General features: G+C 38.5%; 1 protein-coding gene across 1 annotated transcript in view; it reads right to left on the reverse strand.

Moving 5' to 3' along the window:
* The window catches only part of GABRG1 (gamma-aminobutyric acid type A receptor subunit gamma1), a 47,977-nt gene extending 36,025 nt beyond the window's left edge, over window positions 1–11,952 (reverse strand). The window contains exon 1 of the mRNA XM_042812012.1: window positions 11,861–11,952. Within this exon, the coding sequence (XP_042667946.1) occupies window positions 11,861–11,952 (92 nt within the window). The remainder of the gene's footprint in view (window positions 1–11,860) is intronic.
* Window positions 11,953–15,306: the final 3,354 nt, after the last annotated feature.

Consider the following 15,306-nt stretch of genomic DNA (forward strand, 5'->3'; position numbering starts at 1 on the left):
AATCCATGGGCTTCAGGAGAAGCACTAGAGACTGGCCAGAAAACTTCAGTTATCTTCATTGACTTTTCATGCTTTTTCACAAGCAATATCAAGCTCTCAGAGGCTTTTAGGAGTTTAAACAGTAATGCACAGTAGCTTTGTCTGTTTGGAGATAAAGTGTTCCTTTTTTACATAGAATATTCTCTCTGTTTGAGCACTTATATTTAAGTGCATACTTTATTTCATATATATATGCGCATACACAGTGTTTCAGATAAATTCTATACTGAAAGAGGTGAAAGGAACAATGTCATTTTTCATTGTGCCTTACACACATCAATGAAACCCACAAGAATATTTGTGTTAGCCCATTTTGCTGAGGAACTTCTTCAACAGCAGTCAAAAAGCGAGTACTCTGTGAATTTTACCAATACGTGGTCAGTGACTGTAACACTTCTCCAGCAAACTCACTCAAGTCCAAAAAACAAAAAACCACAATCAGATCTCTCATCTGAATAAAATCAGCATAATTGTATTTTACTTCAGAAGAACTAATAACTTCCTCTGCTTTTAGTAAGTTAAGAAACCCACTGCCTTGCATAGGGCATCTCACACATCTGACCTCTCAAGATAGGCTAAAAGAACAGATATCAAAACAGGAGACAAAAGTGAAAGATCTTTTTAGTGACTAGATGTTGGAATATTTGAATTTCTAGAAGACCATCTCAGTTCTGCTCTTCTGCCCAACGAGTGAACTGGTTCAGCAGCTAAAGACGCAAGTAGAGCATTTACAAAGGAAAGGAAAGGCTAAGAGAAGGGAATCTGCACTTCACTTGCCACAGTCAAGTAACAAAAGGCTCTCACTAAATATACTGAGTAGGACTTCAGAGAGAAAGCACCACAGATAGGTCTGCTCCTAGCACGTGCCTCCTACCCAGCATTTAAACGCTTGTATAATGACAGAGCACAGCAGAAATGGGAAGATCACATCTTGGCCACATTCACAAGAATAAAATCCACGAGAGAAAGTTTTAAAAAAATAAAGACACTCCACAATCAATATACTCTGCTTCTTTCTATAGCTAAGATCCTAGCAGTCCATATGCTTTTGTCATGTTACATACAAGAATCAACAGGTTAATCATAAATCATGCTAAAAACAGTGTTATTCACTTGAGCTTCCCACAAGTTAGTTTAGTTATTAGTTTTGCAACCATCACAACTTCACAGTTTAATTTTTGCTTTTTGAGTATTCATTTAAAATCTTTTATTCCAACATTTCTTGGCTTGTAATATCCTCAAACTGCAAAAATGGGAAAATATATTGTTACTAAAAACACCATTTCAGAAGTTGGTCAAAATACAGCATTTAACCATATAATATTTTATAATGTCAGTCCAGACTGATAAATTTTGCAGGGAAGGCTTCCAGCAGGTCAGACATCTAACTAGACATAATCTTGCTCCATGACACCAAGCATGATAAGGCTGCACTGAGGATGTGTGTTTCACTGTACCACCAATGAGAACATGGAATCAGAGGACCCAGCCAACTCCCACACATGAAAAAGACCTGAAACAAGACATGGGAACTCTCAAAATTTATTTTCAAAACTCGATGACCAACTTCACACTTATCTGTTTTTGGAATTTTCAGTGGAAATAAACTCTATTATTTCTTCATCTTCTTTACTGGTATGCTTTATTCATCACTGAAAATGTCCAGAAAAATACCATAGCTGCAAACAAAGAGATGCAGCTATTTAAAACATGTTTTCAGAGTATTACTAGCTTTTTCCAGTGTTATGGGATAGAGTTGACATATTGCTTCTTTATTCTTCCTAAACTGGTTTGACACTGATGAAAATCTCTCTTTTCTCCCCATCCATTTCATCTCAGGTGCCTTTGTTAATTTATTGTCTCCTCTCACCCCTTTTGCTTTGCTTTGCCAGAGTCTGGTGTCTTTTTTTTGTATATAAAAATAACTTTCTTTATCCCCCTGAAGTAACCGTAGTATTTATTCCCTACATATATATATATATAATTTTTTTTTTTTCCAGCGTATCTACCACATACTATTGGATTGATTCCTCTTCTATATATACCAACTCTCTTATGCTCTTTTCCTTCCCTAATCTCATACTTCTCAAACTACTCACCATTTTCTGTCCTGTTTCCTGTCCTGAATCTGGACCTTATGACAGCAAAATAAAATAAAATAAAATAAAATAATAATAAAAAAAAATCTTAAAAAAAAATTATAAGATTCCCAGCATAGAGAAAGAAACAAACCATTTTTAGGATAAATAATATCAAATAGGTAAAGTGTTGTTAAAAAAAAAATTAAAATCACAGTCCTAACATAATAAAAGATGGTATCTCATCCATTCATCCCCTGTAAGGAGAAATGTGACTCCCCAAATCTGAACGTGAATACTATCAGACTTGTGCATCTTAATGAATATCATAAGTATCGGGTGATCGAGCTCTTCCAAGTCATTACAGCTTTGAATTACATCTCTGAAAGACATGAAACTTTTCTCCCACACTCAATAAGTTTAGTGCAATTAATTTTAGTCGCAGCAAGATCATAATTTAAAAGCATTATCAGATTTCTTATAAAATGAACTTCAGGTTATATGATCTTCTGTGATATTAATGCAAAAAAAGAACTAAGAACAATTCAACCAGACGTAATTATGATCACTTAATAAAGGCACAATCTGACCACAAATAATGTTTACAGAAATGTGAATTTTTGACATTCATAACAACAAGTATTATGAAAGATACTTTACAGAAAAACTTTTTTCAAGACCAACACAAATTTCTGTCCTCCTTCCATTAAATGTCAACTTCCATTAAATGCTCTGTAATACTTGAAACGACACTTGTCAAATTTGTTCTTATTAGTTCAAGTAGCCTCAAAAATCTCCCAGAAATTATCATCTGGAATCAAAGTATCACAGTGATTCTTTATCCACCAGTCCTCTCATACAATACTGAGTTAATTTTCACTTGAAAATTCATGCAAATATTGATGTGCTCAACCTGGTATAACTGGCACAACTATTCCTATCAGGTCACAGTCCAAGAACCAACTAAAAATTTTCTTTACATCTGCCTATCTGCAGAGCATAGTCCAGTTGGGTCTTTGAAAATTAGAGCAACAGAGATCCCACAGCCTCACTGGACAACTTGAACCACTGCTTAGCTATCCTCACAGTGATTATTTTTCCCTTTATACTTTACTGGGACTTCCCCTATTGCAATTCATCATCAATGCTCGTCATTCTCTTACCAAGCAGCACTGTGAAAAGATTTTCTCAGTCCCCTCTCATTAAGTACTGGGCTGCAGTTGGGTCCCCTCAAGGCTATCTCCAGACTGAACAAGGTCCAGTCTCATAGCTCCTCCTCACAAGTCAAGGGTCTGATCTTGGTGGCCTACTGCTAAATCCTCCAATTAAGACTCAAAACTGAGTGCAGTATCTACACATGGTTTAACAGGAGCTGAGCAGAGGGGACCAATCACTATCCTCAGCCTCCTGAGTGTGTACTTGTTCACAAAGCCCTGACCTGGTGGCAAAGCACCATGCTGTCCAACACAGCCTCTATCGGACAGGGCATCTCCCCAGCCCATCCAGCTGCGAGGAGTCTTCCTGCACAACTTTACATTCAGACTTTATGAAATTCATAATGTTCCTCACAGCCTCTCCAGGTCTCTCTGAATGGCAGCCCCAGCATCAGATATATGAACTTGGTATACGCAGTCTCTCAATAGGTTAAACATTATAAATTATCTTCAGTAAAAACTATGCTAACAGTATTACTCCAGAGCAGTCCTTTTTCTGCCCTAGCTAAGTGAGGAAAAAAGAACACGCTTCTCACTTGTCCTTTTTCCTCACACCAATTACTCAATGCTCTGATTACAAACTTGCAGAATGTGTTTTGTTTTGGCTAACAAAGCTTGGTAACTTATTGATTGTAACACCCACAATCACAGTGAAAGTACTCCTCCTATTCTCAGAAAATCATTACTACAATATCTTAAGGCTGTTCTGTGTCTAAAGAAGTACTTGAAAGTGGCCATTATCTTCTGTAAGTTGGTACTTTTTTAGTACAAATATTTCTAATTGTAGCTGAAAAGTTAGCAGAACCTTTATGCTATCTCTACTTTAATCTTAGTAATCAAGATGTTTTAAAATTTTTAAAATTTTTATACAATAAATATGAATTGATCTTCCTCTACAAGATGTTCTTCTAAAGAGAGCTTTCCCATCATTGTACATAGCAGAAAATAAAATATATCAGGAAGATAAAGTAGGTCTTAAGAAAATCTGTATATTCTTGGCTGAAACTGAAGAGTAAATGAACTGAAAGTCTTTGGGAGATTCTTTTCAGATGGATTTCAATGAAACCTCACAATGTAGACTTGTAAGTCATACCTTCTCAATTGGTCTTATCTTCTTTGTGAGTTTTAGCCAGACCATACAAGCAAGTACTTAAAATGTAAACAGTGTAAGCAGCCATATTCCACTGCTCAGTCAGATCAAATATTGGGGAAGAAGTTTAGATTCAGAGAACAAAAAAAAAAGACAGCCATAGCAAATTATAAAGCTTAAGTACATATAAATGAATAGAGACAAGTGGTATTCAATACTAAATAAAGTACAGAACATGCCCAAACTACTAAGGAAGGACATGATGTTGAATAGGCATGCCTCTGAATAAATGAAAAAATTACTAAGCACAGCAGTAACAGATCTCCTAGGAGTGCCAGACTAGGATAATCACATAAACACGTGTAAATCCATGTGCTGCATATCACAACTCAGTTCAAGAGATGGCAGATTTTTATCTGCAGCTGACTGACAAAAGTTTAATCATCATCAAGCTCAAAATGAACTGATGTATTGTTGGCAGGTTAAGTGTTTTGATTCAAGAAACATTTTCAGGAATAGACCTAGGCCTAAACCAAAACTAATATAAATGAACACTGAGAAATAGAACCTCAAAAAAAAAAAAAAAAAAAATTACATCCTATGGCTCTACAGAATTCTTCAAATCTCAGATTCTACTTTGTTAGATTTTTAACTTTAAAATTTCACTTATTTCACATGAAACGGATAAAAAAATAAGCTCTTTTGGGTATTTTCAATTATTTCAACTGCTGGTATTTCTACATACTCATGTGAACATTTTTTATAACAGAATTCACTGCATATTTCCTGAAAAATCTTCAGGTAACTGGGAATCTACTACAGAAATATCAAAACACAAATGAAACAAGCTTATTCAGAATGCTTCCAAGTTCTGGCACACACCTGAGCAGATACCAGACTAAGAAATATATATAGACTGAAGTAGTAATAGAGTCTTGAATTGAACAGCATACCATAATTGCAATATATAGACGAAACTGACTTAATATAGAAAAACCAGACAACTATAATAACCAGACAATTACAACATATCTCTAAGAGAAATACAGTTAATAGGATCTACTAACATTTTAGTGTAATTGTTGTTAGGCAATTGTGGACCAGTGTGAACATCAGTGGAATTAATGAATAATAACACAAACATGTAAATATACTCAGTAAGGGCTAATGCAAGTTCCTAAACTATGCAGTAAAAAGCTTGCTGCCACTCTGCAAGCAAAATTTTCTCCATTGTACTATAACATGTATATATTTTACAAGAACAGAGTCCCACTTCTTGTCAGATGGTAAATGAAATGTATGGTTGTTGGAGTAGTTCTCTACAGGATCCATCTGCAGGCCATTGGATTTATGGTCTTCACTGAAAAAGCAAAATGCTAGGATCTACCTCCACTGCTCACCAGTAGCAGACATGACAAAATCTGTACATATCAAAAGGCTGTGAGCTAGTGAGGTCAAATACCTTTCTCCCTCAAGGAAAACTTAGAGGCTAGTTTATTTTTAAAAACATCTACATAATTTATTCTGGCATGTAAATGTGACATTGCACAATGATGATAAAAAATTATTAGTGACAGAGTTAGCAACGTAAATTAATACTTAATATACAACTTTTCGTAATATAAATTTCATCCAACTGAACTTTGTTCTGAAAGACAAATTAGACTATAATATTAAATTATTAATAATAAGACTTAATGCCTCGTGGTACACTGCCTTAAATAGGAAGAAAACCATATTAAATGGATTAACCATCAGCAACTCTATAAAACCTTGAATAATTTAATCCAGAGGGAATGTATCTCATGTTACCTCAGATCCTTTCTATCTGCAATTTCTGTGTATCTTCTTGAAAACAAGAAAAATGAGTACATGTAATTTAGGAACCCAGACAGACATTCACACCCTACCACGAATGAGGAAAAGGATTTGAGGATCAAGAAAGTAAAAGGAACACAAGGTACACCAGGGCAGTACTGGAGCTAATCCCATATATTATCCCAGGAATATTAAGGAGTAGGGAAGCAATATTCTGCATGTATATACCATCAGTGAGGCTAATATTTGTATAATCTGCCCATTTTTGAGGTCTGCTCTTCAAAGAAAAATTGCAAAGGGTTTATAAAATGGCTAAACTAATAATTCAATATTTGCTGAAGAATTTTAAGTAGCTCAGTTTACTTATCTCAGAGAAAAATGTAAGCTGCTGTCAAGTTGCCTCTTAAACTATATATGCCAAGGAAATACTTCCAACAGGAGACTGTAGCTTGGGTAAATCCAATTCAATGGAAAATTTTACTCTGCTCTGAATATCCCTGACTGCAACATATTTATATAAAACTTTTGTTTTGGACTAGATCATTCATTCCACAAGAACTGCAAGGCATGTAACTACACAGAAGTTTCTCACCTGGGAGGTGAGAAAATTTCTCCAAACAGGGAAGTAACCTGCAAGATGCCATGAAAAACCATGCTGAAAACAGAACATGGAATATTTTCTAACCCAAAAAGAGATACCCTTAGAATTTTCAGGATGAATTAGAGGTTCTCTGATGGATCCCTTCAAGGCAAAATTTGACCAAGGCACATTGGTCAAGAATGAGGTTTTATAACTGCTTTTTTCTAGTAAAAAGCAGCTTGTGCAGACCACTCCCCCATTCTTAAATAGCAACTGCAGCCATAGGTCTGCACTAATATTTTGCCATACAGAACCAGAGGTATGAACATGGTCATAGAATTCATTAAAAATGGACCAAAACACATGGCATCCAGTGGTTGGGCCAATTGTAGCATATGGCACAGGGTAAAAAAAAACTAGTAAAATATCAGATTAGAAATGCTGTAAAATATTTTAGGCTTCTCATCAGATCTATATGCAGGGACAGAACAATTATACTGAAGCAACAAAGTTGATGCAGAAGTCAGATGAAGATTTGCAGCTTAGTTTATTCTGATGTTGGACCAGATTATCACAGCAGATCCTGCAGGTATAAACATCCATTAGTGAAAGCGTATTATTTCAAGAAAGTATATCTTTTCATCTTTGCCATATCACTGAGATTCCCCTCTTCTTCAAAGTAAATTCCTTTCCGACCAATTCTTGATGACTGTTCTAGTCTACCGTCAGCTCTATTACAACATCTCCAGTGTCACTGCATGATTTAACATTTTAAGTTTAAATATGCAGAACTGGGCTTTTACATAGGCCAGTAGGCCACTGAACACATCACATTATTTCCAGCCTTCTTAAAAAAAACCTTCACACAAGTAAAAATTGAAAAAATTAGGACTTCCATGTCACCTTCAGCTTAATTCAATTGCATCCAAGTTACTCCTCCTTACAAATTATTACTGTTAAGTTGTTAAGAAATAAAACAGTGTCACTGTCATCCACCACCGTTTGAAATGCTCCTGTCAGTGTGCTGCCATGTATAACTATAATTTATCTCCACCATTTTTTACCAAATGTGTTATGATATTATTATTTTATCCAAGTGCTTGCTCAATTTAGCATGCTGTGCAAGACAGGACTATGCAGGTAATTAAAAAAAAAAACGAGGCAAAATTCTCTCATAAATATTACTATTAAAAATGGTTCTTTTCTTATCTTGGGGGATGTTCACCTTTTTTTCCCCATTTGTTCAAAATACACAACCTCTTCAGTATATATGACAGCACATACCAGAGCAACTCATTTCATAACAGGGTATATGCAAAGAAACTCAGTTATCTCCATTTAAGTAGTCCTGCGTACTGGCCATACAATCTAGATGCTGCATTTCAACCCAGATTGTTACAGTTCCTCTACTACTTCAAAGAAAAAACACAGGTCCTTCTACCTCTTGCGATCAGACTCGTGTATTTGTGAAAAAGCTGACCAAAGTCAATGAATGCCCACCTATAATATTTTCTACCCAACTTAGTAAGGCTTACCTTAGAAGCAAGGATGTTCTTATTTAAAAACATAGTGTTTAACAAACAGGACAATAAAACCAATTCAAAATATTTTTTAATTTGAGAATTTTTTTCTAATTGCCATGGTTCAAAGATTTTATTTAAATCCATTACAAGAAAAGAAAACTACGCACAAAATTAGTAATTCTTGATATTTAACTATTTCTATTTTGGAAATGAATAAACTGTTAATAAATTGTATTTTAAACAACTGACTGTTCTAAGTAACAATTTCTTCATGAATGAAGAGTAACAAATAAATATCACGTGTTCAAATGAAATACTACATTGCTATTATCAAGCATTAAGAAACCAATGTTATTATGGTAGGTTTTACTTTGATCCAGAAATTTATCCAAGAAGAAAACATAAGCTGTATTATGCATAAGTCACTCTGAAAGTAATGCCTCTTATTTATTTCCATTGAAACTAGCAGATTCAAAGAGTAAAATAACAGTTTGTTATAGCAAACTTTTTAACAGTCACCACCATTACCTATACATTTTCACCAGCAAGGAACCTATAGAGCCTATATGCCACACTTGTAAATATCTGCATAGACATCCAGAACGTGGCTTGTCTTCCACATCACTGTTACCACTGCTGAAATGCAACCACTCACCACCTTGCTGTGCTCACCATTTGGTTTCCATATGTGTTCAGCAAGTGTTGTTGAATGTCAGTGTGTTGCATTTTCTCTGCATGGAAGAATTCAGTGACACACTTTTGCTTCATATGCTTTTCCAAGTGAGATGCCATTTTGTCAGACTGCCCCTCTGCTGTCATTGTTGCACAGTAACAAAATGTAATGGAAATTGGCAGGAAGGTTCAACCTCTAACTACTGTAACACCAACATTTGCCTCTGGCATCTTGGGCCAGCATAATAAAATAAGAGTCATTAGTTTCAGAGCAACTCTCACATAAGTATTTTCCTAACAGATACCAAGAAGTAGAAAAGAAAATGTTAGTTGGCATTTGCTCCTACTGCCAGTCAGATAGTGATGGAGTGTTTATAACTGTTTTTTAGAACATCCAGGTAAAAAATCTAAAGAGAAGATGTGGGAAAATTTAGTAAATCTGAAAAAACACTCTTACAAAAGCTGACCAACACCTATCACTTGAACGGTAAAGGCATTTGGAGGATACCCTCACTAATATGCTCTAACTTTCATGTAGCCCTGAAGTGGCCAGGCAGCTGGATTTGATATTTAAAAGTCCCTTCCAAATGAGCTATTCCATTCCATTCTGTAAAAATTAAAAGAAATATTGCAGTGTATCTGTACCTGTATACTAAGACCTAAGCAATATTAATTATATTGTCAGCCCTCATGGTCTCCCTATGAATTATCCATTTATTTGAGTTCAGTAAGAATAATGGGTGTGCTGAATGTGTAAGACTGCAGTGGAAGGGGAAATACTCATTTCTAAAGCGTATCCACTGGAAAGGCTCACAGCCCTAATTATCCTACAAACGAGGTGTAGCTATTGAAAACATCCCTCTGCAATGTACTGGCTCTTAAGTCCTGATCTGTTTGTACCATGTGTACAGAACCATGGGAAAACAACTGCTTTATGGAACAGAGTTCAACTGCTGCAAATTCCTTCAGCGAAGGAAGTTTGATCTAATGATACACTATGTTTTTGGGAGCAATACACTAAAAGGGATAAACTCTTGGTTGATGTCAACTTCTGATTTCTTCACTTAGGCTTTAGCTTCACACATTATAACTAATTTCTGCCCAGCCTCAATATTTGGTGTATCAGTGGAGTTTTGGAATTAGTTGGCCTTTAAGGTCCCTTCCAACCCATACCATTCTATGATTCTGTGAAATGCACAGGAAAACTTCCACAATTTGCAACTTTTTAAAAGTATACCTTGAAAGATGAGCTAGCTCCCTCAGGATGGTTTTTGGAAAACCAACTAGAATTGGCACAGCCCAGCCTATTCTTGAGAGAGTTGCTTCTATACGTGTTTGCTTGAACTTCAAGGAAAAGCTCTAGCTGAAACTACAGAAAGGAATCCAAAGCAGAATGGTGTTTCCATCCTACTTTGTGCAGGCTGCTAAAGGGCATAGAAGCACCTGAGCTCTCTGCAAATGCCCAGAGTTGTAATGCAGCACACATCAGAGAACCAGGATCTGAAAAACATGTCCATTTGCAGCCACTTAAAATAATAACAACAGAAATCTCTCAGTAGTCACCATTTTCCTATGTAGCCTCTGAAAAAAAGGCAACGCTGAAAAGTGTTCATTCAGATACATGCATATTTATACTAAAGGTTACATTTTATTTGAGATGTTTGAAGCACAGAATAAAATAATGTGTACAAGTCACCTCTATTTCTCACTGACAACTTCTCATCAATTTCTTCATAACTGCTACTATTAATGAGACGCATACATAACAATCTACACTTAGTCCTGTAATCACAACTACTTTGACAAAAGAACAAGTAACTTTTTTTCAGCTAGCCCTCCTCCCTGTAGCCAAGACTTTGAACTGATCAATTAGCATGCAGATTCTTTTCTCTCAAACCGCTTGGTAATTATTTCATACCTGAGGTACAATATGTTCATTAAGAAGCATTCTGAAATGCACAGCTGCACTGGTATAATTTCCATCACTGCTTTTGAAAAATATTTCCATAATATGACAAGGTTTTAAAAGACAGAATAAGAAAACTATAATAACTGAGATAACACAGCAGTCTTCTAGAGATGCTCTGAGATCAACATACTTCACAGATATTGATACAAGATCAGTCAGTTTGAGAAAGGGATCTACATTCTAGTAGGCTTGTAGGGAAAAAATAAAATAAAATTGTTTATAGATTTATTTTTTGCCACATCTGCTTTAGCCTCCTGGAATGATAATTTGATCTTCCTTCAAAAAGACTGAGCAACAGCCGTGGCAACACTGCTGCGTGATTGTTATAACCTGTGGAATGATGCACATTATCACTGAATTATTACTGAAGTTGAAAAATCAGATCTCTCTCGTGGATACTAATAACACATTTACACAACAGCACCCAACTGTTGTGCCTTCAGCACTTCAATCTAGCACCTTCCCCCCCCCGCCCCAAGAGATCGACGCCAACTCCACGGAGCCAGGCACGAATGGGCCCGATCCCTCTGCTGGGGCCGTGCATGACCGGGGCTGGCAGCCCCCGACCACGCGCTGCCCACTCTCTCGCCCGCAGCTGCCTCTCGCAGCCCCGCAGCGCCGAGCCAGAACCTCCGGGGAAACGCGGGGGCACGGCGGCGGAGGCAGCTTGTTGCACGGGGAGAACGGTGCGAAACTCTCCCCGCGAACAAGTGGGATGCGGCAGAAGTTTTACTTCGGCGGCTCCCTCATCTCCCGCAGCCTATCGGAGGACCTTTTTAATTATTATTCTTTCCATTATTTGGCTTCATTTTTCACTTTCGCAACACACCCTCTCCTCCTCCCTCAAGGCACCCCACACCCGGCACCCCTCACTCACCCGCTCCCCAGGCGCACGGTGAGCAGCAACAGCAGTAGCCGAGCCCCGCGGCAGCGACTCCAACGGGATGCGGGCACCCCCCAAGCGTCCATGGGCGTGCGGGCGCTCTCCCGTCCCCGACTTTGTTCCGGAGAGGCTGGGGAACAGCGACCCTGCCGATCCCAACCCCCCCCCCCCCCTCCCCGAGCGGCACACAGTGGGGAAAGGGAGGAGGGGGAGGGGAATAAATAAATAAATAAAACACCCAAACAGGTAGGAACCCACACTACAAGGACGGACCAACTCGCCCAATAGGCTCATCAGGTTGCTCCATAAATTATCCTAAAAACTACCGGGCGAATCAATCCCTAGTAGAGGTGGAGCCTGCTTTACTAGAAGGGAAACACGCTTGGGGGGAAAGGGTGGCATTGATTTGCTATTTTCTCCAAAGAGGGAAATAAAACAGATCGTTAGTATATATAAATGCGGAATATATAAAATATTAAATGTGCATTTAAAGCCACATGCATATATTTAGCCTTTTTCTTCCGTATTCAGAGGACGGGAGCATTGCGAGAGGCACTCTCGGCCTCTCCGTAGGGAAGAGAACCCCGGGGGGGCGACGTGCTCAGAGCCCAGCGGGAACTGCGCGGCGCAGCAGATCTGGGGTCAGGGTGGCAGCAATTTCGGGGATGGAGGAGCCCCTACTCCCAACTCGTCCCCAGGGGCCCTCCCCTCCGCTTCCCCTGCCGCCCCGCTGGATGCTGGCCGCTCGCTCGGCGCGTAAGGGTGAGTGCGGAATCTGCGCGCAGCCGGGGAAGGAGAGCTGCGCAAGCTCGGAGGCTGCTCGTAGCTCTGCGCGGCCGCGGAGTGCCCCCGGGGGGGAAGCGGAGGATGCGCGGAAAACACAAAACGCCCCCTTTTTTCCCTCCTCTTTTTTTTTTTTTTCCCCCCTATTTTCCCCCTCTTTTATTTCTCTTTTCTTGTTTTTCTCCCTCTCCTTATGTCTTCCTTCTCCTCCCTCTTTTGGGAGACCTGAGGGGAAAAGTAGTCGAATAATAATTCTGAACCTTGCAAATCCGCACGATGGTGCAGTAGCAGAAACTCTGCGGCTGTTCCTCACCCGCAGAAGCCTCCAGCGGTGAAGAACGGGTGGTTACATCTCGTCGGGACCAGGGCTTAGATAACGCGTATTTCTTTGCATCGCTTTTTTTTTTTTTTTTGGGGGGGGGGGAGGGGGGGGAGCGGCCCCTGCGACTCCTCCCCAAACTTCCCTGTACCCAGAGGAGTCCCAGCATTCAGCTCTCAATGGGGCACTCCGGGAGCAATCAGCTCTGTGGGCAGAACACCTGTTTTATTGTCATAGCCATCTTTCAAGTCAAAAACGCAGCTGTATCACATCCTAAATAATCCCCCATTCGGTGATTATTCTGATGGAGGGTAGTGTTTTGAGTTGGATTCTTCTCCTCGATGCACCATCATCCCTTTACTGTTTTAGGCATACAGTTTACAGCTGCTCTAATGGTTAATGAAATTAACCACACTTCAGAGAGCTGCAGTACATTAAGTGAAAATTCAACGACTTGAAAATTAATAGTCAGTCCTGGGGGTGCTGGTAGAAGGTAAAAGCACACATTTCTGCATGACCCGAGGTCTCTTTATTGGTGAATTAACACAGCATCCTGGCATGATAGCAGAGGCATGAGCTCAGAGGAGCATTTTTTGCAGCGAGCACAGAAGCAGCCCTGCTACAGCTGGTGGTAGCGGCTCTGCTTTGTACTCATTGCTGGGGGAATCTCAGCCCCTCTCCTGGTCTTCTTCCTGTGAAGTCCTTCCACCCTATAAAAAGCTATGGTCTTTAGGTTTGTTGTGGATTGATCCTTCAAATCAGCTATGCTTCACAAAACAACCACTGAACTAACACCTCTGCTTTCAATTCCAAAGTTTGCGGAGCCATTTCAACTCTTACCACTCTCTAAAATTTAATCTCATCATTAAAATGTTGTATAATTAATGTGACTACTTGGAAAGTTAGACATAAAAGTTACTACTTATACTGCTAGTAGTCTGGAAGAAAACAAACAAACAAACAAACAACTTCTTTCTACGTGAGTGGTTTGGAACAAAGATTTAAAGATATTCAATTTCCCTCCTGCACAGGTCCAGCAGCCTCCTTGCACCAAAGGAATAGATAGGAGGATTAGAACTAAAATGGCATGTAGCTTGATAGTGCAATAGCAGAAGAAAAAAAAATCATTAGATCTCTAGGATTAGAATGCTATCGAGAATAGAAAATAGTTTGAAATAAAATCAGCACCAATGAGGTTTCTTAAATGATGGAAAAACAATGACGTAGACGTGACATAGAACATGCTGGTTTTGGATAGTCCCAAATCTGAATTTTCATGTTACTTTAGTATAAACAATAGAAGCCTATCTGAAATTAAAAGAAAATTTTCCATCAATAAAATACTGGCTGAAAAAATGGATTCAAGCACTTGGAAGGTTAAGAACTAAATAATGATAATAATAAAATTAATCTTAAACTTTGAGCAGAAAACATGAGGATGAAAAAAATCTTAGATATTCTCCATTTTCTGTAGAACAACAACAACGAAACAAACATCACACCAATGAATGTCAGAAGGAGACACTGATACAGGATAATAAACTAAAGGACAATTAATTATCCACACCTGCTGATACTCATCACCCACTTGATTCTGGAGCAGCTACCTAGCTATGGTGTATAAATTCTTATTTGCAATCATATTCTCCAGTTGAGAATGGTAGGGCAGTATTCAAGCCACCCAATAAAAGAATTAAAAAACAACCTACACACCAACAGAGAAGTCACCAATGCATTTTCAGATCTATTAGGCAGCACTTCAGAAAATGAACAATGCTAACATTCAAGCAAAAATGTAGGATTCAGATCACTGTTGTTATTAAAGAGGAACAAACCAGAATGGCTTCTGCAAGGGAAAAATAGTGTCTCCCTAATTTCTCCAGTCATATTTAGTGAGCCCTGAAAAGGAGAACAGGAGCTTTCAAAACCTTTGTAAGTCTACTGAAGCATTTTGAGTCCTCAAAGTTTCAAAAACACTGAGGAAACTGAAAGCTCTCATATGTAATAGTTCATAGCTATATTACACTTTTACTGAATTTCTCTGGGACATAACCACTTTCCTGACAGAATACATGACACTTGGCAGGTCTAGGAGCTTGCATACCACTTTGAGTGAATAGAGAGCTTTGAAAATCTGGCACTAATGGGTGGCCCGTCCACATTCACTGTGCTTAAGGAAAGTTGGTGGCCTTGTCCATAAGGACTCTTGTCCTTATGTAAGAAACACCCTGCTGAAAACAAAGACATCCCATGCATGAAGAGGAAAGAGAAAATGATTACATCATTCTGTCCTCCATAGATATAAAAGTTCATACAATAGCAAGAGCTGAAGAACCAT

The sequence above is a fragment of the Centrocercus urophasianus genome, unplaced genomic scaffold (genome assembly GCF_019232065.1).
Source record: "Centrocercus urophasianus isolate 14NV4802_14NV808 unplaced genomic scaffold, USGS_Curo_1.0 seq_13, whole genome shotgun sequence".
Lineage (NCBI taxonomy): Eukaryota > Metazoa > Chordata > Aves > Galliformes > Phasianidae > Centrocercus > Centrocercus urophasianus.